Raw genomic sequence first — 26,706 nt, forward strand, 5'->3', positions numbered from 1 at the left:
TTTTAAGGATTTTCTTTGTATTCATCACAAAGACTATTGATGCTTTTACATGAAAAAGCATCAGTACATGTTTATTAAACTATTTCATGTTTACACACAACACATAAACATTCTTGGAAGCTCCAAGTTCTTTGATGATTGCAATATTGTTTTCAAATAAGCATGATAGAACCTTAAATATTACATCATTCAGATTATTTTTTAAAGAGAGAAACCTCTAAGAGATCACTCCAACATAGTTGTCCATTAAGTATCTGTAGCAAACTGGTAGATGTTTCAGCATATGGATGGTTCCTCTACTGCCTGGGCACCCTCTGTGACAGCTTTAACACATTTGGCCATTGTCTGTGAGGCTCTGCTAATTGAATCTGAAAGAGATTTTAAAAAGTTGGACTTTGATAATACAACTTTAAAAAAGCACATAGTAAAACTCTGTTTCACATATTCAGGAACAACAAAAAAAAGGCTATATTTTGTGAGATCATCCAACAAATTCAGAGGATAAGCCCCTTATTAGCTAAATGCTTTTAATAAGTATTCCTAGGTATGATTAAATAATTGCATATAGCAAACAATGTGCCAGTATGCAATAATTAAACATATTATAGAAAAGCATTAAAGACTCTGGAAAAATATGTGAATATATACTGTAATTGAAAAAAAGGTCACACAACAATGTGTATTAAAATGCATTCAATTGTACACTTTATGGGTAAATTTCATGGCATATGAATTACATTTCAACAGCTATAAAAAGCAAACAAGAAACCCATAGTAACTGAATAATCTGTTTTTGTTAGAATAATATATGTATATATCCCCGAGTGGCCAAAATGTTAAAAATAAATATAGTTATTTCTGGGTAGTGGGGTCATAGTGAGTTTTTCTTGCTATTTTTAGCTTAGGCATATATTCTACAATGAATACAACTTTTATAACATTACTAAACATCCTATTAAAAATAATCTTAGATATAAATTGTACCAAAAAAATTAAAATATACTACCTGCTTTTAGATATAAAAAAATGTTTAAATCATCTATCAAGTACCTCATAACCTAGATGTTATATCAAGTGTAAGATGTGCAGTAAACAAGTTTCAGTTAGTCTGCATTCCTTAAAAACATTCCTAACCCCTTCCATCAGAAGCACCATTTAACACGTTTCACCACTGAAGTATTTTGATTCTTCTACTGTAATTCTCAGGAAAACTTTCACAGAAAAACTCTCCCTAAATTGCTACACAGTGATACTAAATACAACAGTAAAATTTTATATTTAAAATCTGTTAACTTTTCCTGCATTTTCAAACTCTGCTTACATTTTAGAAAAGGGAATTACAGTAAAATCAGAAAATATGAATTATACCAGTTCTGATGTTTTAAAATCTTCAAAAATTAAAAATATTAAATACTAACAGGTTGTAATCACAATGCTGAATTATTCCTTACCACCATTCATACTTGCCAGTCATGTTGACAATTGCATACCTGTCATATAGAAGTCTTTTATTGTTAGCTGAGGTGGAACAAGAGGATCAGCAAGTAGTTGCTGGTTCACTAGCTGCAAAAGAGGAGTATGAGATCAGTAATAATATTAAAAAGTACTACTGTTACACTGAAGGATACACTATTATGAAAACTGCATATAAGTAAGTTTTTACCTTGGAGAGCTCACTTGCTTGCTGGAAATAATTAGCTCCTTCAACATCATCATATCGAACAAGATTAGGAGAGACTTCTTCCAATCTGTTCCTTACTTGATCCAGAGTATCATATGGAAGAGTTATGCCTGCTATCTATAACATATCAGGACCCAAAATTGACATAAAGCTTTAATACTTAAAATTTTCAAATACTATATGGGTAGGAAAAAGTAGGTTCATAACTGTTTATATGAAAAATACAATAATGAATAAATAATAATCTCTCTCTATATATAAGGCTAATATGCAAAGTGTCCCCTCGGGAGTTTGGGAGTTCTACTGCTCACTATGATGTGTGCTGACCACCAGGGGGCGGCATGGAACAAAGGAAGGCCTCACAGGCTGGAAGGCCCCAATCAGCTCTGATCTCCGGCCAGGCCTAGAGACCCTGCCCGTTCACGAATTTCATGCCCCGGGCCTAGAATAAATGCTGTGTTGCACATACAACTGTAAACCTATTTTTGCTCATCCCTGTATGTAACTGCGACTATGGTGAAATACACAGTACTACTGAAAATCTACTGGTGTCCATTAGTGTGTATATTAAGCAAGGGGGTAAGAGGGGAACACAATTGTAAAAAACACTGGTAATCCATAAATAGCTGTCAGTACATTAGTAATTTATCTTTAGAAAATAGACTGATTATGAAATAAATGGTTGAAGAGATAATGCTATGCTAAAGGTGACTGACTGCTTGTTATCGATCATATACAGCTTATAAACAACTGTCCATTATTTTAAATCTCATGATTATTTTTTTTTTTTATATATATATTTTATTGATTTTTTACAGAGAGGAAGGGAGAGAGATAGAGAGTTAGAAACATCGATGAGAGAGACATCAATCAGCTGCCTCCTGCACATCTCCCACTGGGGATGTGCCCGCAACCCAGGTACATGCCCTTGACCGGAATCGAACCTGGGACCTTTCAGTCCGCAGGCCGACGCTCTATCCACTGAGCCAAACCGGTTTCGGCCTCATGATTATTTTTATAGTAAAAAGAGTTAAAAGAAATATAAGACAAGTCAAAAATTAAAATACCAATTCACATTTCCATTTTTTAAACACATTTTCCCTGTAGAGATAATTCAAATCATCTTTGCATTACAGACTTGGGTCTTCCTTGACTTTGAAAACCATTCTGACAAACTAACATGTCAAGCAACCAAGAATAAATACCTCCGAGAGGGCTCTTAAAATTTTCCAGTCTTCTCTCGCCAAGCCAGGAGGGGTCACTGCTACTTTAGTCTGCTGAGCTCGGCCCTCGGTATTGACATAAGTAGCAGACTTCTCTGTGTAAGCTGCGCCTGGGAGAATAACATCAGCTATAGGAGCTCCAACATCACCGTGATGTCCTGTGAAAAGATGGATAATGGCAAACAACATTTTAGTAAAAAACTGATTAGGTACTATTACATGAACATAGTAAACATTTTTAAAATTATAAAAGTGTTTTAACAATAAAAACAATACAATACTGAAACACTGGAATAAAGATTAAAACCAACCTTGCCCACAATTCAACTTCCTTCCCAAAGAAAATTACTGTTAAAGTACTTGATATGTATCTTCCCAGATTATTGTTTGCAAATACACAAATATGTATCTCATACACATATATAGTGACAACTAGGTATATTATTTCTCTTGATGATTATAAAGTGAAAATGCTCAGATGAATGTTAGTGAAATTTGGTAAAGTAGACTGAAATGGTGGAGATACAAAAAGTGTACAAGAATAAGACAGTAATAACACTGAAAAGGGTATATACAGAGAATTATAAAAAATAGTATAATGAATCACTAATAGTTTAACAAACTGTTGGGGGGGAAGAAATTAAATGAATTATAGCACAACATATAAACTTTTTCATTTGTGTACATGCTTGTATATGCATAGGAAAATGTATGAAGCCTGCATATCAAAATCACAATCACCCTGGCCGGGTAGCTCAGTTGGTTGGAGCGTCATTCCCATATGCCAAGGTTGTGGGTTTGAGCCTGGTCAGGGCACATACAAGAATCAGCCAATGAATGCATAAATAAGTAGAGTAGCAAATCTCTCTCTCTCAAAATAATAAAAATTAAAAAATAAATTACTTAACAAACAACAACAAACCACAATCAATAATTATCTCTGGATAGAACTAGAATTTGAGTTTATGCATTTCGGTTTAACTTTATCAAACTAAAGATACAAACTACTTCCATGAAAAGCCTATTGTAAATTTATGGTGTTTATGTGTAAAATGAAGTGGAAAATTATGTAATACTTTTCTCTGTAAAATATCGAGAAAACTCTGGACTCTATTTATTCCAGGGAAATTTGATTTCATTTCATACAATGAATGAGAGTTCAAGAAAATGAGTCAAATATTTTAAAAAAAGCCCAAGGAGCACTATTAAATATGATGCATTAAAGTCCTGTAATACAGGACTCATGATTTTTAACGTTTTTACATGGTTTCTTTGAAAAGCTGAATTTTAATATTATATAATATCTCATTGTATAAATAAACCAGAATTTAACCATTCCTATTACTAGGAGCATTTAGGTTTAATTCTGTTATTAAATCACATCAAGTAATAATTCTTAATAGCAGTACCAACTATCTATACTAATAGAGGAATATGCAAATTTTCCAGGACGCCTTCATGTAACAACCAATCAGAACGGGGGTAGGGGCAGGGGCACGGTGGAGAGTTCTCAGCAGCCTGTGCCGGAGTTCTGAAGGGTGTGGAGAGGAAGGGAGAGCAGATAGGCAGTTAGAGGGATCAGGCCAGGAGGGGAGAACAGTTAGGGGGATCAGGCTGACAGGGGTGAGCAGTTAGGGCCATTAGGCTGGCAGAGGAGCAGTTAGGGACAATAGGCAAGCAAGCAGGTGAGCAGTCAGGAGCCAGTGGTTCTGGATTGCAAGAGGGATCCCGGACTGGAGAGGGTGCAGGCTGGGCTGAGGGACAGTCCCCCCACCCCCACCTCCCTGTGCACCAGACCTCTTAACAAATAAAACCTTTAACTTGGTTTTAAAAATATTGGGAGGGTGTGTGGGGGAAACTCCTGAATGGAAAATATTCAATCCACTGAATATATTGCCATACAGTTTCTACAACACACAGTGTACTATTCTCTTCTGTTTCTGGTGTCACAGATGCTACTTACCTTGATAAATAATGAAACAATCCTTTGGCAAATCCTGTCGAGTGATACAACCTCCATCTGCTCCGAGGAGAAATAACACTTTGGGAGGGTTCTTTCGAATTGCTTCCACCCCAGGCTTATACCCAAGGTCTAAAGCAGCTACTTGGCTTGCAATCCTGTAGAATTAGGAATTTTTAGCATAAGTACCATGTTTCACTATACAAAATTAAATGAGTCCTGGCCAGTGTGGCTCAGTTGGTAGGAGCATTGTTCCATACACCGAAAGGTCAAAGATCAAGGCTTCCATTCCTAGGTTGCCATTTCTATCCTCAGCTGGTCAGGGTGTTAATGGAAGACAACTGATCGATATTTCTCTCTCACATTGATGCTTTGCACTCTCTCTCCCCCTTCCTCTCTCTCTGAAAATCAATGAAAATATCCTCAGGTTAAAAAAAAAATTTAATGTGATACCTAAATCATCCCTCACCTTTTTTATCCATTTAAAACAGATGTCAAAAGCAGAAACAATAGTCTTTTACTTTTAAGAATGGCTAAAAAACAAACAAACAAGATGTCTAGGACACTGTGTTTCTTCCTTAGCTAATATTTAATGAAATAATTTTGGAAGCTTTCTGCCAATTGCAATTGTTTTAAGTTGATTCTTATTCAATAGAGTGAAGCCCTAAAACACATGATAAGCCAAACACAGTAAATTAGAGAAAAATGGGTGATTTTGAAAGCCAAAAGGGTTAAGTTTAAACACACTCATAGCCGAAACCAGTTTGGCTCAGTGGATAGAGCGTCGGCCTGTGGACTGAAAGGTCCCAGGTTCGATTCCGGTCAAGGGCATGTACCTGGGTTGTGGGCACATCCCCAGTAGGAGATGTGCGGGAGGCAGCTGATCGATGTTTCTCTCTCATCGATGTTTCTAGCTCTCTATCTCTCTCTCCCTTCCTCTCTGTAAAAAGTCAATAAAATATATTTTTTTAAAAATAAATAAATAAACACACTCATAAAACTGTAATTCAGAGAAAACATAATGAATAAAATGGTGTATGTCTTTATGGAATTTTTTTCTGTGAACATATATAACTCTTATAAGCAGAAAATAATCTTTTTAAAAAGATAGATGTTTCTCTCTCACATTGATGTTTCTCTTTCTCCCTCTCGCAATTCTCTCTCTCTCCAATCTATGGAAACATATTCTCTGGTGAGGATTAAAAAAAATTCATGCTGAATCCTTTGCAGAAACTGACCAACAGATCCTAAAATTCATAAGGACTGCAAAAAACCCAGAATAGCCAAACCTATCTTAAAAATGCAAGTTGTGCCCAGCCAGCGTGGCTCAGTGATTGAGTGTTGACCTATGAGCCAGGGGGTCACAGTTTGATTACTGATCAGGACACATGCCCAGGTGTGGGCTCAAACCCCAGTGTGAAGTGTGGAAGCAGTCAATCAATGATTCTCTTTAATCATTGATGTTTCTCTCTCTCTCTTCCTCTCTGAAATCAATAAAAATATATTCTTTAAATTATTTCTAATAACAGGAAGGAATTTTTATTTGGTAATAAGAATCAAAATGAGGACACAAAATTGTATGCATAGTATGATTTCAACTATATTATTTTACACGGAAAATAAAAGACCAGACAGGAGTACACCAAAATAGCAATAGTAATTATCTACAGATAGTGGAATAAATAAAACTTTTATTTCATACACTTTTTTCTCTTTCGAAACTGTCTTAAACTTTCATTGTTAATATACTCACCAAAAAACTTCAGATATATTCTCAGTAAGTTAGCTCACATTTTCATCATTTAATCAAAGACATTGCAATTTTTTTTAAAATATATTTTATTGATTTTTTACAGAGAGGAAGGGAGAGAGAGAGAGTCAGAAACATCGATGAGAGAGAAACATCGACCAGCTGCCTCCTGCACATCTCCCACTGGGGATGTGCCCGCAACCCAGGTACATGCCCTTGACCGGAATCGAACCTGGGACCTTTCAGTCCGTAGGCCGACGCTCTATCCACTGAGCCAAACCGGTTTTGGCGACATTGCAATTTTTGAAACAAGTTATACTGATTCAGATTTTCAAGATTTCTCAGCACTTAACTGAAAATTTGGATATTTTAAAATATTTTTTATTATCTTGGGTTTTTCTCACAAAGAAAGTAAAGGTTTCTATTTCATACCAGCTAAGATAATGTTGTTAAATATTAAGTTATTTGTAAATCTAAATGTGACAATGTAACACACTTATACACAAAATTACTTGAATTTTATATTATGTAAAACAATACTCAACATACCTATGTAGGATATTCATAACTTTCCAATCACCAGCAACACCACTGCTCATCCGAATCTTTTGAGCAATGCTGGAAACAGCTGCAAGAATTGCTGCCCCATCATTTCTTTGGAGCGCAGAACTACCTAAAACCACCATAGGTTTTTTAGCTTCCTTTAAGACCTATTAAAAAAAAATTTTGTAACTTTTATGAAAAACACATGAAAACTAAACTTAACCAAATTTGAATCTACAATATGTTGTCCCCAAGTTTAGTCAACATACATATAGCCACAATTAATCACATTGCCAATGCTATGTGAAATGATTAAACAAGTACCACGAGATAAAACAGATTTTCTAAAAGTAAGCTTGGGAATCAAAATCCAACCCAAACAACTTTGGTCAGGAAGACTGAGTCAGAGGAACTGGGGAATGTTCCCGACTGAGATTCCGATGGTACTGTGTAACAGGAGAAACCATGCTAAAGGTATCATGTCTACTGTCTTCTGTCTACTCACCAGGTACCAGACAGGGAGGAAGTGGGATGGAAAGCAATGATCCCTAGATCCCAATGCAGTTTGCTTTCAAACATAGCAACTTCCTGAATGCTAAAGACTAAGTGGGGAGTGCATGCCAAGAGCAAAGGAAACTCCATCTTTGGTAGAAGATGAAAAAAATTAGAAGTAAAGCTGTAGACTACATAGCTCACTCTCCTGCCCATCCCTGTTTCATTCTTCAACAGACAGCCCTAATCAAAGAATCAGCATGAGAATTATACCTAGATACTACAAAGAGGAGGATATTCATTGCAAAAGGAATTTCCCAAGGAAATGTGAAGAGTTCCGAGAAAGTTTCAATAGCCTCAAAAAATGAAAAACACACTTTTATCGCACTTTAAAAAAATAAGATTTCAGCCTGGCCTGTGGTGTGTGGCTCAGTGGTTGAGCATCGATTGACCCATGCACCAAGAGGTCACTGGTTCCATTCTCAGTCAGGGTACATGCCCTGGTTTCTGGATCAATCCTCAGCAGAGACGATGCAGAAAGCAGTCAATCAATGTTGATGTTTCTCTCTCATCAATGTTTCTATCTCTCCCTTTCCCTTCATATCCTCCCTTACCCCCCCAAAAAATTAGTAAAAACAAACAAAAAGAGTTCAAATAAGTGACATAATAGAGGGTATAATACAATAGATTTTCATATCAGAACTAAGAGAGAACTGGAAGAGGAATTAGATATGAACACCATTCCAGAAACAATAAAAAACAAAATAAAACATGACTGTAAATACAGGAACAAGAAAGGCTATAAAAATTATATAAAACAAACTGAAAAAGAACAAAAGAACTAAGGAAAAAATGGCAGAAAAGATAGAAAAGGAGATCCAATAGCTGCATGGTTAAGAGTTCTTGATGAAGAAAATAGAATTGCCTGGCTGGTGTGGCAGGCTTGATTCCCAGTAAGGGGCATGCAGAGGCATCTGATCAATAATTCTCTCTCATCATTCTATGCTCATCAGCCAATCAGAAGAGTATGCAAATTAACCCAACAAAGATGGCCATTAAATTTGCATACTGCAGGCAGATCCCGCTGCGCTGCCCTGTGCAGGCAGCAGCACAATCCCCAGCCACTGCCAGCCCCAGCGCAGGATCTGGGACTGCCGTGTGCGACCGGGGAAGACGGGCAGGCACCGCGGGACTGGGCGTACCATCTGCCACCAGGGGAGCGGGCCTAAGCCAGCAGGTGGTTATCTCCCAAGGGGTCCCAGACTGTGAGAGGGCACAGGTTGGGCTGAGAGAGACCCCCCGCTACTGCCAGTGCACAAATTTTTGTGCACCGGGTTTCTAGTAGAAACATAAATGACAAGAAAGAATCATTGATTGGCTGACTCCTGCACACCCGCTACTGGGGATCGAGCCCACAACCCTGGCATGTGCCCTTGACTGGAATAGAACCCGAGACCCTTCAGTCTTCAGGCCAACACTCTATCCACTGAGTCAAATCAGCTAGGGCTCATCATTGATGTTCCTATCACTTCCTTTCCCTTCCTCTCTGAAATCAATAAAAAAAATCTATTTTTAAAAGGCACACGTTTAAAAAAAGAGAGAAAATAACTAATCCTACATAATAAAAGCCCAGAGACCGAATGGCGGAACGACCAGAACGACTGGTCGACCAGTTGCTATGACCACCAGGGGCAGACACTCAACGCCGGAGATGACCCTGGTGGTCAGTGCACTATCACAGTGGGAACACTGCTTGGCTGACCAGAACGAGCAGCTGCTCCCACAGTGGGCCACGCCCCCCCACCAGTGCACAAATTTTGTGCACCAGGCCTCTAGTTATATAATGGAAAACATACATTGAAATCTACTATAGAAGCAAATTTTCCTGAAGAACACTGAATCATCTCCTGGAGCATGAGGATGAGAACTAGAGATAAAAGAGGACTACTTAATATTTTTTAGTATTTTTGATCATTGTAATCATGGTAATGTTTTCCTCTTTAAACAAGTAGGGCTTGGCTGCTTTGTCCCTTTGACCTGTCTTCTTATTTACATTTGAGGCTATAAATGAAGCAATCATCTTGGAACCATGAGAGGAGGCTCACACAAACACATGAGTGAGCAAATAAAGTGAGGATAGCAAAGCAAGAAGGCAGGCCCCTTCCTTGATGACATCTTGGGAAACCTGTATCATCTGTCAAACTACCTACCTCCAGAACCATTATGAGAAATAAAAACCCCTCCCACTTTTAAAATAATCACACACACACACAAATTCTAAAATAAAGAGAACCTTGAATCTTCAGACTGAAAGGCACACCTCCTCAGATAAAAAGTGATAGAGAACCACCATTAAGACACTTTCTGGTGAAATTCTTAACTTTCAAGAAAAAAGTATCTAGACAGGGGGGAAAAAATAGTACAGGGCTGGGAGAAAACAGCTGATGTCAGACTTCTCCACAGTAACAAGAGTGTTTATGAAGTTTAGAGAAGAAAAGTGTGACCCTAGAACTTTGTATCTGCTAAGGCTCTCTTCAGGAATACTAGACATTCTCAAGCAAGCAAGAACTCAAGGGATAGTGCACCTATGAGACTCTCTTTAAAAAATAAGAAATAAACAACTATAATCTACAGACAGCAAGGAAATGAATATTTATGAAGAATCCAGTAATGAAAAAGGTCATGTAAAAGAACTGGTGAAATTTTTTTTAGGAATAATAACTTGCAATAAAGACTTCATTGCCCTAGCCAGTTTGCTCAATAGTTAGAGCATCAGCCTGCAGACCATGGGTTTGATTCCTGGTCAAGGGCACATACCTCCAGTCAGGGCGCATGTGGGAGGCAACCAGTCAATGTAGCTCTCTTACATGGAAGTTTCTCTCTCTCCCCTCTCCCCCTTTCCCTTCCAATTTCTCTCTCTAAAGATCAATGGAAAGATATCTTAGGGTAAAGATTAAAACAAAAAAAGAATAAGAAAAAATTCATTGAAGGTTAAGGTTTAATCCTTTCAGTTTCACTTCAATGTCTTTTCTGATAATTTTAAATAAAATTAAACTCCAGTAAATAAAAACAGCACGTATGGTATCACTTCATTTTTGTTTGTTTGCCTGTTATTCATCTATTTTGCTCTATATATGAACAGAGAGATGATTATAATGTATTACCAATACTTGTTTGGGATGGTAGGATTTTGAATTTTTTACTTTCTTCCATGATCTTGTCTATATCGCTGTAATTTTTAACAGTAATCACATAATATTACAAAAACAAGAAATTTTAACAATACTTAAAAATCAGTAAGTGTAAATACATATAACTTGAGAGTACCTGGCTGAATGGATGGGTACCTGAAGCAATGTCTTGAAGAATTTTGGGAGAATCTCCCAGATGGTCATATCTGTAAGTGAGATCCACTTGGCTGCCTATAAGGGCCACTTTTAAGTCATTATGAAGCCAGCTGAAATAAAAACAGCAAAGTTTTTAGAGCTAAATTACTGAGCTATTGGTCTCATTAATGCTAGTGTTACATGTTATTTATATTACAAAATGTTAAAAGCACAAAAACACTAGCAGAACATTTAACCTTAACAGATATAATTTATTGTGTACTTTCAAAATAAAGTGTTGTAAAAATACACACAAAGGCAATCAATTAATTTTCTGTGTGAGAATGCTAACTGTATAAACCAGCTATAAACAAAGACTAATTTTAGAATAAATGATCCGTAGTTTTGTTTTTGCCGTATTTACACAACAGAATTATCTCCTACTTATCCACTGAAGCCATTTAAATATAGTTCATGAAAGCCCTGCTGGGTGGCATCATCTGGTACACCTAAAAGGTTGCATGTTCAATTCCCAGTCAGGGCATATACCTAGGTTGCAGGTTTGATCCCCAGTTGGGACTCATATGGGAGGCAACCAATCCATGTTTCTCTCTCACACCACTATTTCTCTCTCACTCTCTCTTCCTTTCTCTCTCTAAAAATCAATAAACATATCCTTGAGTGAGGATTACTATATATATATTTCATGAAAACAAACTACCTCATTCATATTTACTCTCTCTGACATGAAAGTATGGATCCAGTTCCTCCAAAAATAGTTATAAACACGGTGAACACATATTTTGATTTGTCTGAGACAGTGCTGGCTGAAACCTGTTATCCTGGAGTAAATAACACCTCCCCATTTCACTCTCAACAGTGTCCCAGTTTAGAAAATAAATTATATGATTGACCTATCCACAGATCTCTAAGATACAAAAAGATGGAGAGGCATTCTACAAAATAACTGCCCTGTGTTCTTCAAAAAATGCCCCCAAAAAGGGACTGAGGAGTCATGACACTAATTACAATGTGTGACTCTAGACTAGATTCTGGCAGGAAAAAAATTACTCTAAAACAATTATGGGAAAATTGGTAAAATCTAAACATAAACTGTGGAATAAATAATACTGTATCAATACTAAATACTTCATTATTTAAGAGAATGTCCCTTGTTCTTAGGAAACCCACATAGAAGTATTTGGGGGTAAAAGGGCATCATGTTTAACTTTCAAATAATTCAGAAAATTACATTCACACATATCTACATGGAACAAGAATAATAAAACAAATATGACAAAATATTAACATTGGTTAATCTGGGTGAACAGTAATACAAAACAGTGTATACAAAGATCATTTCAAGCATTTTAAATTATTTAAAAATAAGATAAATAAAAGATCATTGGGAGGAGAGGGGGGTAGACCTGTTAGAAACTATCCTCCAATAGTATTTTGAAGTTTCCCTCCTACTAATACTTAGAAGTCAGCTAAAATAATAATTTTTCATATATAAAACAAATTATCACATAAATATATTTAAAACCTGAATACTATTACTAACCTCTTTCGAATTCTAGCATTAAATAGTGGTGCCTCAAAACGTGGATTTGTACCAACCAGAAGGACAACATCTGCCTCTTCCACACCAGCAATTGTAGTATTAAGAAGATAATTGGATCGCAAATCTGTGCTAGAAATACAAAATTAAAAATATAAGTTTACTTTAAAACTAATATACACTGACAATCCACGGAATATCTTCGTGTCAACAAACCCATGGCAATCCCAGACAAAACATTTTTATGAAATATTCCTAAATTACATCAAAGTTTCAGAAACTTATTTATAATTGGATTCTGCAATACCTCCTGATTTAATGTTGGTCTATACGTGAAAATAAGTTGGTGGGCATGTTAGAGAATCCAAGTTGTCTCATTTCAGTCATAGATACTACAGATGTGTTGACTTATACACAGGAAGGAAAGGAGGAAGGTAGGGAAGGGGGTGGAGAGGGAAGGCAGGAATGAAGGAAGGAAACCTAGATCCTAGCTTTATAATTCTCACCCAGCTCCTGCAGTGGGGAAGACCTCTTCAGTGCATAGGATGTCAGAGTCCACTCTATTAAGCAAATCTTTGAGAGCTACTAGGGCTTCAGCATCCACCAAGCCACCTGCAATTGCTGCCACATCTTTGCCTTGAAAACTCTGCAACTGGAAATGAACGCAAAAGGTATCACTAAGGAGTTCTCATTCAGCAAAGACCACAATGAATAGTTCAGAGAACAAAATAATCATTTTCAATTGTAACTAAAAAAATAAAATTAAAAAAAAATCATTTTCAAGTAGAAAAAAAGCAACAAACTTCTAATAAAAAGTTTCACACCAATGATTAATTAATCTGTGAGACGCAGAGGTATATGTGGGGCCAACCCTAGTAACACCAGCTTGGAAGGAAGCTGTTTGTTTTAAATTAGGAACAAAAGGGCCTCAAAATGAGGTCTGGAGGATGAAGACTAGGAGTTATAGTTAAATACAACTTTTTCTCAAGTATCTGTCATTCCCTCAAGCCCTGCATGTTGAAAGGCGTGCCCTCTTTTTTTGCTTTGGCAAACTAGTATTCATTATTCATAAATTTTGCCTAAGGGGTCACCTTATCCAGGAAGGCAGCCTTGATATGCTAGCCCTGGTTAGGCACCACTCATATATCACTTATATGTCACATATCATTTCCTGCACAACTACCCATAGCAGCATACGATAATTGCCTAATTAGGTATCTCTCCCTACAAGACTGTGAGAGATGTGTTAGTGATTTCTATATCCCTGCATCTAGCATTACATCTGGCATACAGTTCTCAATAAATGTTTGTTAATAATCTTTGCAAAGGGAAAGAAGTGAAGAAATATATATCTCTTCTTCACTACAAAGATGTCACTGAAAAATCACAAATACTATTTATTTTATATATCCATGTTTTACCATTCCAGCTACACGAGAGAGTGCATCCTCCCAGGAGGTATAGGTTAAAAGCCCTTTTTCATTTCTGACCATCGGCTCGGTAAGTCTTTGACGTTTTAGCCCATCATAGGCAAATCTAGATTAAACAGAAATTACACCATTTGTGGAATCTTGATAAAGAGGCAACTATAATTTCCAAATTTAAAATCTAAAAAAATGTTAAATTCATTATCAAGTAAGTTAATAAATACCTGACAAGTAATTATTCTAGGTTTTCTTAGAGGTAAACTAATAAATATTTTACAAATATCAGTTAAAAATTAAAACACCACCTAAAAAACTTGAATTCTTATAACTTATTTTCAGCTACCTGAATAATCTTAAAATTACACAAACAATATGACAGCTGAAAAAGCTAAATCATTTTTATTTATAAAACTTGAGTACCTCTAGATATTTTATAAAAAATTATGTTGCATAAACTCTGATATTTTGCTTATTTTCTCCAATAAACAAACTGACATATCTTCATCTACTTCAATTTCTCCGTTTAGAACAGTGGTTCTCAACCTTCTGGCCCTTTAAATACAGTTCCTCATGTTGTGACCCAACCATAAAATTATTTTCGTTGCTACTTCATAACTGTAATGTTGCTACTGTTATGAATCATAATGTAAATATCTGATATGCAGGATGGTCTTAGGTGACCCCTGTGAAAGGGTCGTTCGACCGCCAAAGGGGTTGCGATCCACAGGTTGAGAACCGCTGGTTTAAAAGGAAATAAGATGTATCTCAAAGTTAATATGAAAACCAGTGACATATCTAAAACTATTGTTAGTTTTGTCCAATTCTCTATATTAATAGTACAGAATTTAATAGCCTATATTCATTAATTAATTTGCAACTATACAAAAGATAGTTCTTTAAAATTATTATAAAATTTCCTTTAAATCAATTGCAAAAGGAGAGCAGTATGGCATATACCTGGTTTTATCAGAGATCCACTCTTCGTTAATGTCCTCATGCATTCTTGGCAAAATCCTCATCACCTCTCCAGTTCTTGTGCTTACCACAATATTACTTCCAACTGCATCCATTACATCAATGGATTCTGTCTTTCTGAGAAAATACATACATATATTTGCTATGTTGATTTTATGAATAAGAATAAAGTTTCTGCTATCTGGTTTACCCCAAACAAAAAACTGTGTAATTACTTTCCTTTATGAATTTCTAAGAATAATGGAACTCAGAGAAAATGCTTTAAAAAATTTTAAAAAACCCTCATATTTAAACACATCACATAAATTCATAATGCAAAAATGAAGACTTTAAAATTGTTCTGATATAGAAGCCAACTGGAAGGGCTCTAAATGGGCAAATCTGAAACAATTTGAGTATCAAAATAACTAACAAGAAGGGAGAGATTTCTGGCTTGGTTATTTAAGAGCTTGACAATTCCTTCCCCCCCAAAAAACAAAAATAAAATTGAACAAAATTAAAAACAACCAATTCAACACTCTGGAACTCTACGGAAGGGAAACTCATAGAAACTCTTATGCCTGGGAAAACAGCTTAACTTTAAGAACAGTGGAAATCAGCAGTATTCTGGCTTAGGGCAGTTCTTAACCCTCCTCCCACCACCTTGAACTGGAGGTTTTGCCAGGATAGGGCAGGCTGTGAAGATGGGAGTTTCTTTCCTGCAGATGAACAATCACTCAATATGGAGCAATGAGGAAAGTTGCCTGGGGAAGTGATATCATGGAGATCCTTGAGTGAGGAGAGCCAAACGTATTAGAGGCTGTAGGCATAGTTGGGCAAGCACTCCTTGCAAAGGCTGTTCATATATGTGCAGCTGAGGCCAGAGAGGGCCCCAAGCTATTCACACTCGTAGATGACACTGAAATTCAAAGTATACAGTGGAAACACATTGGGCCAACTTGAAAACAGCCTGAACTTCGAATGTGCTCCTCTATTCACACACAGATCTACTGGCTGAGTATGGAAGCCTTATTGGCTGAGGAGAAGGGAACAAACTCTCTAATTAAACATCTGTTTTGTACTGTTCTCCACCCCCAATCCTTTTGCACACATAAATACAATGTTTGATACCTGGAATTTTAAGAAACTCCATAAACTCTGGTGGAAGTTTAAAAGTGGAGGGGAATTTGATTATATGTTTCTAAAACCTTAAAAATATTCAAATCTGTTGTCCTACCAACTCCATTTCTTGGTTTAATCAGAAGAACCAGAGATATACAAGAAAATTTATGAATGTTTATCATAGATTTGTAATTATAAAAAATAGAAACAAAATATCTAATCATAGGAATTGGTTAAAGTACGATATATTCACATAGTTAAAAACTTAATATACAATGAAAACAGACCATAAATTTTAAATTTGCAGTTGCATTCTATCCTACAATCTATAACTATTTATTTTCCAGCAAAAGGATTTTATTTGCCCAGCTGGCATGGCTCAGTGGTTGAACATCAACCAACGAACCAGGAGGTCATGGTTTGATTCCCAGTCAGGGCATATGCCTGGGTTGTGGGCTCGATCCCCAATGTGTGGTGTGCTGGAGGCAGTCAATCAAAGATTCTCTCTCATCACTGATATTTACATTTCCCTCTCCCATCCTCTCTGAAATCAATATACGATGATTTTACTTAATGCAAATAATAACTTAGCAGAACAAAGCACTTAGGACTCAGAAAGAAACTTCTTTATAAAGTTTTTAATAGTAGCAAAGGGCAGAAATTATCTAAAAAATACAATGATGAGTACCTTGTTTCCCAAGGCCGGGCAGTGAAGGCATAGGGCTTAGAGGTCAGGGCACCTACAGGACAGATATCAATGATATTCCCAGACAGTTCAGACATAAACATCTTTTCAATGTATGTGCCAACTTGCATATCATTTCCTCTGCCTGTTGTTCCCAAATCATCTACTCCTGCAATCTCACTTGCAAACCTGCAAGACAAAAATATACCATAAAATCGTCAAATCCAGCAAAATTAATCTCCTTTCCCACTATCATTTTCAAGCACTAAAAAAGATGTGAGTATATTTTCAATGGTGAGCATACTCCCTAGATAAAAAGTAATTCTATAGCCCAGCCTATGTGGCTCAATGGTTGACTGTCGACCTGTAAACCAGGAAGTCACAGTTCGATTCCTGGTCAGGACACATGCCTGGGTTGCAAGCTCAATCCCCAGTTCATGCAGAAGGCAAGTGATCAATGATTCTCTCTCATCACTGAGGTTTCTATATCTGACCTCTCCCTTCCTCTCAGAAATCAATTAAAAAAATATTTTTTTAAAAAACAAAAATTCAATGTTTGCATTTGAGGCATAGCACACATACATAAAATTGCACAAATTACATGTCTATAGCTCAGCAAATTACCACAGAGTTAATGCTTATAGATTTGGTTTTTAAATCCTACTGACATTGATATTAACCAAAAGTGACCAACTTATTCATTTTATTGGCTGATGCAAAAAAAAAAACACGTTAAAACCATTCCTCTTCTCCCACCAAATGAAAGTGTTGTTATTCCACCAAATTTTATGAATATTAACTAAGTACAGAAATGATATTCCAGAAAGGGGGGGTCGGGAATTACCTGATGCAGCGAGTACACTGTATACATCTAGTCATAATGGTCTTTACCAACGGCCCAATATTCTTGTCCTCCACAGCACGTTTCCCCTCTAAAAACCGGCTCCTATCACTTCCAAACATCATGGACTGGTCCTTAAATAGATCACAAGAGAGTTAATCTAATGCTGGTAATAAAATTAAAACTTGAGACAACCAAATAGATTCATAAGATTAGCCTACATACCTGCAGATCACATTCGCCTCCCTGATCACAAATAGGGCAGTCCAATGGGTGATTTGCTAATAAGAACTCCATCACACCTTCCCTGTATGAAAAGTTAATATATAAAATGATTTTCATATACTATTTAAATAACCTTCACAGATGTATGCTATCATATAGTATTAATTTTAGTTATTATCAGAAATGTCAATGTAACCATTATCCAAGTAGTATTAAAAACAACCTAAAAAATGCTTACAGAAGCCTAGAATAAAGTATCATTAGAGAATCTGAAAAATTATGACTTATAACAACACAAAATTACTGGAAGCTGCTGAACTGTCCTCAAAAAATGTTCATATTAATTGAAACAAAAACAAACACACAAGTGCAAAGCAAATCAGGACCAGTAAAGTAGTATATCACTGCAATAATCTCAGTTCAATAATTTTCTGCTCTAAGAAAAATTACTAAGCCAAGTAACAGTAAGTACCTGGCTTTCTTAGATTTCTCTGAGTTTGTCAAGATATTCCAACCTTTCATTACTGGCATGGCACAAGCAGCTACAACCTGAAATTTCAATAGAAACATCTGTAAGTATTTGTATTTATTTGTAATTATAAGTAACCCAACATATAAAAACATTATATTTCTGAAAATAAGCAAAAAAGAGAGTATTTTTGAAGACTGAATTTAACTTTCATATTCATAATATGATAATCTGTCACTTTACATTTCTTTTAGAAACAAATAAGACATCCTACATCTTAATTTTATTCTACCAATGCGATTTTCTATAAGGGTCTGAAACAGAACATCACAAAGCTGCTTTTTGATTAGCAGGCACTACTGAATTAAAACTGCATAGGCCAAAATGAAATTAAACTCAAAGTGAACCTCTTCACTGCCACCCTTTTCTCTACTGAGAACGGCACAACATAAGCACTTCTGATGTACTGCTTAGCAACTCCACATCCCAGTTGTGTAACATAGATCCATTTGGAAATACTGACAGCTGTAAAAAGACACCTTTAATTTCTGAATTTGTTAGAATTTTATAGCCCCTGTGTTTACAAAGCACTTTCATCAATGTATTTCCACTTTTGAAGAGAATCAATCATCCACAAAATTAATTTATAGAAAGAAGTAAACAGGGCTAGATTCTCCACTATAATAGTGATTCTAAATACAGTTTGCTGTGAGATTTAAAGTTTTCTACCTTCCACAGCATGGAGTGGAATTTTAGGTATCAAGTACCTTAGGAGCTTTCTCAATTTCAACAAGGCACATCCTGCAGTTTCCAGCAACTGACAGCCTTTCATGGTAACAGAATCGAGGGATCTGCATGCCAACCTTCTCACAAGCCTAGAAGACAACAAGTAAAAAAGTTTTGCATTAGGATAACCTGACCTCATTCTAGTTGTGCCTAAAACACCGGAGGGAGGGTGAGGCCATCTCCTACCTATCTTATTAGTCCTATTTACAAATATCTGTATTTTCATTCATTCTTTCTTCATCCCTGAAGAGATTTCCTTTCTTTGCTCTTGATTCCAACCTCAGTCTGCTCTGAAGCTGCCTCTTTAAGGACCCACAGCCATGTCTACACTTTACATGGAAGAAACTAAATGAAGCAGCTTCAGACTGAAGGCTTGATTCCCCATTTCTATTCTGAACCACTGTTCACGACTCCGATTCAAACTCTTCATACATGGACATCTTCTTTGCCTCCTCCTTTAGATTAGAGACTCCACTTCACACAGCCTCGCTGGCTATGATCTGGTTCTAGCTTTGACTCCAAATACCAAACCCAGGACTGACACCCCCACTGTGACTGAAGCTCTTCCCAGTTCCTGTTTGCCTAGTAAGAGGGATTAGTTCTATCTACCAATTAGCACTCCTCCTTCTCTGAGACTACAATAAGTATATTCAGATTTCCTCTAGAGTTAGCCCTCACTCTAAAGCAGTGGTTCTCAACCTTCCTAATGCCGCGACCCTTTAATACAGTTCCTCATGTTGTGGTGACCCCCCAATTTCACTGTTACAAATTGAACATAATTAAAGCATAGTGATTAATCACAAAAATATGTAATTATATATGTGTTTTCCGATGGTCTTAGGCGACCCCTGTGAAAGGGTCGTTTGAACCCCAAAGGGGTCACGACCCACAGGCTGAGAACCGCTGCTTTAAAGCAATGTTCAATGTTTTAACTACCTAGCAAAATGTATGGTCTTCCTACTTGCTAGATGCAGTAAATGAATTATCGCAGATTTGTAATATCTCACATTCTTCATCTGCAGCCCAGAGTTCTCTCTTCTCCAAACTTTAGACTTAAAAAGGCATTTATGCAAGTGTATGCTCCAAAGAGTTAAAATCCAACCTATTTCTGTCCTCTACTAACTCACCCCAAATAAGCCAAGAATCCACAAAAATCCCTCTGCTCTTCATCATTCCTAAAGGCCTATCTACCTCTCACTCTCCTTTAACTCTATCTTGTTTTCATTCCCATTGCTACCATCTATTTTAGACCTTTTCATTTCCTGCTCCACTAATGCAAGATACTCTTTCCTTATCTCTCAGTCCAGTCTTGTTTTTCTCACAAGCCATCATCCTACTGTCACTGACATATTGCTCAATAGCCACAAAAACTCCTGATGTGTGAAACTACAAGCTCTTTAACATGGCTTGTATCTTCTTTCATGACTGGACCTTCCCTAAAGAATAACTTGATTTCCTGTTATCTCATCTTCTACATATACCTTTTGTTCCATCAATACAAACCTTGTCTATATCCTTTCAAATCTCCTCAGGAATCACCCAACATGCTCCTCACATCTCTTTCTACCACCTCCTATACCTGCCAAAATACTCTGCACTGTACCTTGAACATATTTTTGTTATGTATTTATTGTTTACATGTCTACACCTGGCAGACAGTCCAGAAATGGTGGCTAAAATGAATACATAGCATTTGGCTCTGTGAGAACTTGCAGATGCAACGATGCATCACTTCTGCATGAACAATTTTCTTAGTTCTGGAGAAATTTGGAGAAACTAAATATTCAAGAATGTATTGGCCTTCACTTACCTGTTTTGTAGGTTATATTCCTAGAAATATACTGAAAATAGAAAGGTTATATGAAAGTCAAAACATCAAGCAGGCTCACAACAAACAGAGGTTACTTTTCCCCCAAACTTACCTATATTAACTAATAATTTTAAGTAACTTCAAATTTCTTAATGAGCATTTATTTGTAAGGCAGAAGTGAAACAAAAGAATTGCCATTGTTCACTAAAAAAGTGAGAATCAGCCCTGGCTGGGAAGCTCAGTTAGTTAGTGTCGATCTGATATGCCAAGGTTTCAGGATCGATCCCCAGTCAGGGCACGTAAAAGAAATGAATGCATAAGTAAGTGGAACAACCAATCTATGTTTACCTCTTTAATCAATAAAATAAATTTTAAATAAAAGAAAGTCAGAAACATAAATGACAGCTCACTTTGGAAGATTTCAAAGATTTCAAATTACTTATTTTCATGTACCTATAGTGCTTTTATGAGTATTTATCAAGAAATCTTAAAAATTTTAGAGATAAATAAACAGTATAAAGAAATAAACTGGTATTTTTCTAAAAAGCAGAACATACACAAAAGTAGAGAATTAGGACATATGCCTACTTGGAGGACGGTAGTTCCCGGTTCCACCATGACAGACTGGCCGTCAACAAATACTTCAATTAAGTTGCTTGCTGCTGTGGCTGTTGTTCGAACTGACCATCAAAAATATTGAAGTGAAAAACAGATTAATATGGTTGAATTCATTATAGCAGAGGATAATGGATTACTTAACTCTAACATACAAGCCTAAAATTTCTATAGATTCAAACTTTTAAATTAGTGTATTACCAAAAATGATTTTTAATCTTGAATACCAAACGAATATAGTTGTCTACTTTTAATAGCAATTTAAGTTAAAACTTTTTATACCACTAAAAATATGTTCATGGGAAGACCACTTTTCAAAAGCAGAATGACTGTTTCTTTTCATTTGCAGCAATGATGGGCAGTTCCAGTTACTTTATATTCCATGATGATTTCTATAAACTGTTTAAGGTAAAGTTATAATTCCCAAATTATCCTACTTGACTTGGGTCATTTGTTTCTATTTTTATTTCAAACAAATTAAGAGTTTAGGGTCTTGCAATAAACATTCCACAGATCTATGAATTTATAAAAATAGAAAGTTGAGTACAAACAAATGCAAATTAAAAAAAAACAACTCACCATATTCTTTAGGAGACTTAGAAAGGCCTATTAAGGCCCTTCTCACAGGTATCCTTAACATATTGCTAAGAATGAAACAAAGAAGAGTTATATTATTGTAGGAAGAACCCTAATTATAAACTTTTTGGTAATATTTTATGATTTTAAAACATTCCACATACATTATTTCTTTGAACACTAACAAATCCTGATATTTCCCCTCAAATTCTATAGATGAGAATATTCAGTCTCAAAGAGATTACTGACTTATACCATGTCAAGGAGCTAAGAAGCAGCAGCTGGTATGTAAATTTGGGCCTTCTAATTCTATGTAAAGGGCAGATTTGTTGTTTTTAACTATTAACAAATTATCACACTTAAAATACTATTATACAGTAAAGCAAATTTCAAGAATAACAGCTTATCATTAATATCTATGTAAAGTAAAACCTACCTTTCTACCTTCATTTCCTAACAATATGCCTTCTAATATTCTTAGCAATTACATACTAAATGCTCCTGAGATATTCTGAGCTAGCTCACAAGCCCAACCCTTTGAAGTGTCTGGAGTGCCATTTTCTGTGCTGAGTAGTACATTGAACTTACAGATCTGCAATTATCTGTTCTACACCCACTGCATTATGAACTTATCTTCAATGCCTAGCCCCAAGGCTGACACACTAGGATCTAAAACACTGGTTCTCAACCAGGAAAAATTTTGCTTCCCAGAGAACATTTGGCAATGCCTGGACACACTGCTGTCACAACTGGGGAAGGCTTCAGGCATCCAGGGGCAAGGCCAGGGCACGATAAACATCCTGCAATGCACAGGGCAGTCCCCCTAAAAGTTACCCGAAGTGTCGAGTGCTGCAAGTTGAAAAACCCTGCTCTAAAAGGTTTGCTGAATTACTGAAATACATAGAAGTGGATTACGTAAACAACGATTAAAGGCATATACATGAGCAAACAGAAAAGTTAGCTGAACTTTTAGAGGTTTTGGTCCATTCACTTGATCAGATGGGCTAAGCATCCAAATTACAATTTTTCACTTTGGAATTTTTAAAAATGCAAGTTTTGTGATCAGAATATATCAACATAAAGAATTTCAAAGGTAAAGAGAGTGGAAAATAATGTACAGAGCATTCCAAAAAATGTATACACTTAATATAATTTTAAAGGCAGTTTACTAAGATACATTTCATTTTCATTTAACAGCTTCTTGCTGTTCAAGCGTGTATACGTATTTTGGGGCGCCCTGTGTACCTAGTATACCTAAGTTTTAAGCATCACGCTTTACACACCTGTTACAGATGATATATAACAGGGAATTTCAGTACGTCAGATTTCAATAATTCATAAAATTCATCAGTTCTGAACCTGTGATACTGGATTTGCAGACATCAGGTCTGTCGCCTACAAGCGAGTGGCTTTTGGTGCATGAGTTTCTGCTGATCTAAAGAGCAGAAAACAGTGCTTCCGAGGCTGTGCTATAGGTTGGAGCCGAATAAATGTCAGTTCAAGCGGAAGTGCATTTAGGCAGGATGGGCCACTTATGAGCGGTTTTTAAAAGTGCTCTTTCGTGCTCCTGCTCACACTCCCGGTGCACACTGCACACACATACATCTTTATTCCACCCAGTAAACTGCAGGTTAGCCACCAACCTCAGTACCGACTACATTGTAGGCTCCTGCACAAGAAGTAATGCCCTTTGGTCACTTCCTTCTTCTGAAGACTTAACACCAGGTCCCTGGGGTTAAAAAACCATCAAATAGGGCTAATCACCCACTTCCAGAATGAGTAGCATCTATCCCATTGAAACCTACGGATGTGGAGGTAAACCTGAATTGGCTGAATTCGAGTAATGAATCACACAGCAACGACGCACACATACACATGGGGGGGGGGGCGGAGAACATTAAACAAAAAAAAGTCTTGATGCGGAGTCATCAGAAACAGTTCACTACACTGTCTACACTGTAGCTCTCACAGTGGTTCTCAACCTTCCTAAGGCCCCGACCCTTGAATACAGTTCCTCGTGTTGTGGTGACCCCCACCCATAACATTATTTTTGTTGCTACGTCCTAACTGTAATGTTGCTACTGTTATGAATCGTCATGTAAATATCTGATATGCAGGGTGTGCTTTTCGCTTCGGAGCAGGGCTGTGTCCGACCCACCACCTTGCAGTCAGGCCCGGGAGCCCAAGACCTTCCAACAGGGCGCCTTTGCTGCTCGCAGCGCGACCTTGGGCTCTAACTTTTCATGTCTTCTCCTCCAGCTTCCCCACCGGCCAAAGGACCAAAAAGCGCTACCCAACGCGCACAATGGACAAAACCAAAAACAAACAGACGCGCGGACGGTTGCTAAGGCAATACCGTACGCACTGGACCAGCGAAGTACTGACTGGGGAGAAAATGCTCCGTCCGTTGGCTGAAGGCACTTGACACAAGTCCCCGTCCAGGGAACAAAACGGCCTCCCCTCCAGAAAGGGGCACGTCCGGCATTGCCCCTGCGGAGCGAAGGTCACCCTAAGCCTGCGTTCGGGCCAGTGCTCCCCAGGGCCTGCTTCTTTCCTGCGCCAGCAGACCAGAGACCAGGGCCGGCAGACCTCACCGGCCGGCCCTCGGGGGCTCCCGGGGAGGCGGGGTGGGACGCAGCGCCCAGTCAAGGACAAGGGGAAAATGAGTCTCCTGGGCCAAAGCAAAGTTTTCTCAAGAAATAACCTCCTGAGGCCATGGCACCTCAACCTTCGCACCCAAACACGTCCTCACCTTCTGTCTGGAGCCGCCGAGGGCACTCGGCAGAACTGTCTGCACCGCACCGACCCCCTTAGACGCCCGGTTGCTTATTCAATATGGCAGCCTCGGCGACCTCCGTCAGCCGGGCCTGGAGAACGGGAAGCCAGGAGGGACTAGAAACCTCAGCTGCGCCAATTCCCTCCGCCCCTCAGGTTCAGTTCGGCAATTTCCGTCAATTTGACAGACAGCAGGGAGAAGGGCGGGGCTTGCCAGGTGGAGGCGGGGATTGGAGGCCTGGACCTGCAGTTCCGCCGGAAGTGCCCGGGAGGCTGAGGCCGACACTCTTCGGTCATCTCCGGTGCTTCAAGGGGCGGTTCCTGTGATCTTCAGGGAGGGGAGCGCGCCGAGGGACTCATTTAAGAAATGCCCTTTCTATTAGTTTATATCCCAACACAAAGAAAGACCCCCGGAAAATTTGTGGGCCGTCTAAGCCAGAACCCCGGGTTTTATGTTGAGGAACGAGAAGGTTAACGTACTTTGACCTTTAACCTTGGCGGCGGAGGGAAACGCCTCCGTCTCTATATAAGGAGTTTTCCGGCTTTTGGCGGCCCTTTTTCCCCTCTTAGCGCTCGCTGGCCGTAGCCGGCGTCCCGCTTCCCTCTTCCCTCTGCTGCCGCCCAGCTCCCGGGTCAGCCGACGCCATGGGCTTTGGAGACCTCAGAAGCCCGTCCGGCCTCCAGGTGCTCAACAACTACCTGGCGGACAAGAGCTACATCGAGGGGTGAGCGGAACGCGGGGCGGGCCGGGTGCGCCCGGGACCACGTGGCGCGGCCTCCCCGCCGCCGGGGACAGGCTGCCGGGCCGAGGCCCTCCTCGGGGAGGGGCTCAGGGGGAAGCGGGTCCAAAAGCTGCTTTTATTTATTTTTTTTATTTCCTAGCCCTTGCTGGATATCACCCAGCTTTTTCCGCGTCTTTGCTCAGTGACTGTAAGCCCGTCGGTCTCTCATAAAGACCGCAGCCTCTGAGGTCTAGCAAGTGTCAGGCATTCGCCAGGCTCCAACCGAACAGGTGGTTCTTCCCTTACGGAGCTCGTTTGCCTACAACCCCGACGCCGCCCAGGCGGCCCGGTGACGGGGGGGAGATGCCCCGGATGAGCTGACGGGCCGGCGCCTGTCCCCGCCGCGGCTGGGCCCTGAGAGCTGTGTGTCATGCTCTCTGCCCTCGCAGGTACGTGCCGTCCCAGGCAGACGTGGCCGTGTTCGAAGCCGTGTCCGGCCCGCCGCCCGCCGACCTGTGCCATGCGCTGCGCTGGTACAATCACATCAAGTCCTACGAGAAGGAGAAGGCCAGGTAAAGCCGCCTGTGTGTGTACCTGGAGCCTTAGGTGTTCACGGGGCGGGGCGGACCCAGGCGCCTGGCCTTACGCTGGGGTGTGGTAAGCTCACTTCCGCTGTGACTTTAGGAAGAGGCTGCAGCCCTCCGTGCTCCCGGGTAGCCCGTGGGCGGCAGCAGTTCAACTTCTCCCCACGCTGCCGTGCCCAGGTGCCCCCGCCCTGCCCCGTGGGGACCCTCTCTGGGGTGAGAGGGTGGCTCCTGGGGTCGGGCCTGGGCCGTTCTTGTGAATTCTCCCATTCTCCCTTCCTGTCCGAATTCAAGAGGTTACATACAAACCTCTGCCGGCCAGGGTGGAAGTTTGGGGACGTGGGCTCCAGTGTGAACTGAGCACACTCAATGGAACCTCAAAACAGAAACACTTGTCCTTAAAGCGAAAACCAGCGGTTCTCAACCTGTGGGTCGCGACCCCCTTGGGGGTCTAACGACCCTTTCACAGGGGTCGCCTGAGACCATCGGAAAACACATATGTAATTACATATTGTTTTTGTGATTAATCACTATGCTTTAATTATGTTCAATTTGTAACAATGAAAATACATCCTGCAT

The 26,706-nt window shown here is 38.8% G+C and overlaps 2 protein-coding genes across 3 annotated transcripts in view; one reads left to right on the forward strand and one right to left on the reverse strand.

Annotated features, from left to right (window-relative positions):
• Positions 1-24,981, reverse strand: NDUFS1 (NADH:ubiquinone oxidoreductase core subunit S1). Of its 2 annotated transcripts, none has more exons than XM_006759416.2 (19): positions 24,799-24,981; positions 22,050-22,114; positions 21,444-21,535; positions 19,027-19,134; positions 18,263-18,339; positions 17,791-17,872; positions 17,569-17,699; positions 16,728-16,913; positions 14,921-15,055; positions 13,958-14,072; positions 13,043-13,188; positions 12,540-12,668; positions 10,977-11,106; positions 7,164-7,324; positions 4,868-5,022; positions 2,887-3,062; positions 1,664-1,798; positions 1,491-1,563; positions 1-368 (listed from the first exon to the last, which is right to left on the reverse strand). In XM_006759416.2, the coding sequence occupies exons 2-19, from the start codon at positions 22,108-22,110 to the stop codon at positions 277-279; spliced, it is 2,184 nt and encodes a 727-aa protein (XP_006759479.1). In that variant the 5' UTR covers positions 22,111-22,114; positions 24,799-24,981; the 3' UTR covers positions 1-276. The 2 variants fall into 2 exon arrangements, with proteins under 2 accessions (XP_006759479.1, XP_015416599.1); XM_015561113.1 differs by lacking the exon at positions 24,799-24,981 and adding an exon at positions 23,330-23,352.
• Positions 24,982-25,297: 316 nt separating this feature from the next.
• The window catches only part of EEF1B2 (eukaryotic translation elongation factor 1 beta 2), a 3,934-nt gene continuing 2,525 nt past the window's right edge, over positions 25,298-26,706 (forward strand). Inside the window, exons 1-2 of the mRNA XM_006759417.2 lie at positions 25,298-25,546; positions 25,993-26,115. Coding sequence (XP_006759480.1) covers positions 25,467-25,546; positions 25,993-26,115 — 203 coding nt within the window. The 5' untranslated portion in view covers positions 25,298-25,466. The remainder of the gene's footprint in view (positions 25,547-25,992; positions 26,116-26,706) is intronic.

Source organism: Myotis davidii, unplaced genomic scaffold (genome assembly GCF_000327345.1).
Source record: "Myotis davidii unplaced genomic scaffold, ASM32734v1 scaffold394, whole genome shotgun sequence".
NCBI classification, from domain to species: Eukaryota; Metazoa; Chordata; class Mammalia; order Chiroptera; family Vespertilionidae; genus Myotis; species Myotis davidii.

Bases quoted from the DNA above. Each gene is read 5' to 3' on its own strand.
- NDUFS1 (XM_006759416.2), bottom strand. From the start codon at position 22,110: ATGTTAAGGATACCTGTGAGAAGGGCCTTAATAGGCCTTTCTAAGTCT. The intron at 11,107-12,539 runs GTTAGTAATAGT...TTTTTATTTCAG, and splicing joins AATGCTAGAATTCGAAAGAG to CTGGCTTCATAATGACTTAA. The intron at 1,564-1,663 runs GTAAAAACTTAC...CCTCTTTTGCAG, and splicing joins AAGCAAGTGAGCTCTCCAAG to CTAGTGAACCAGCAACTACT.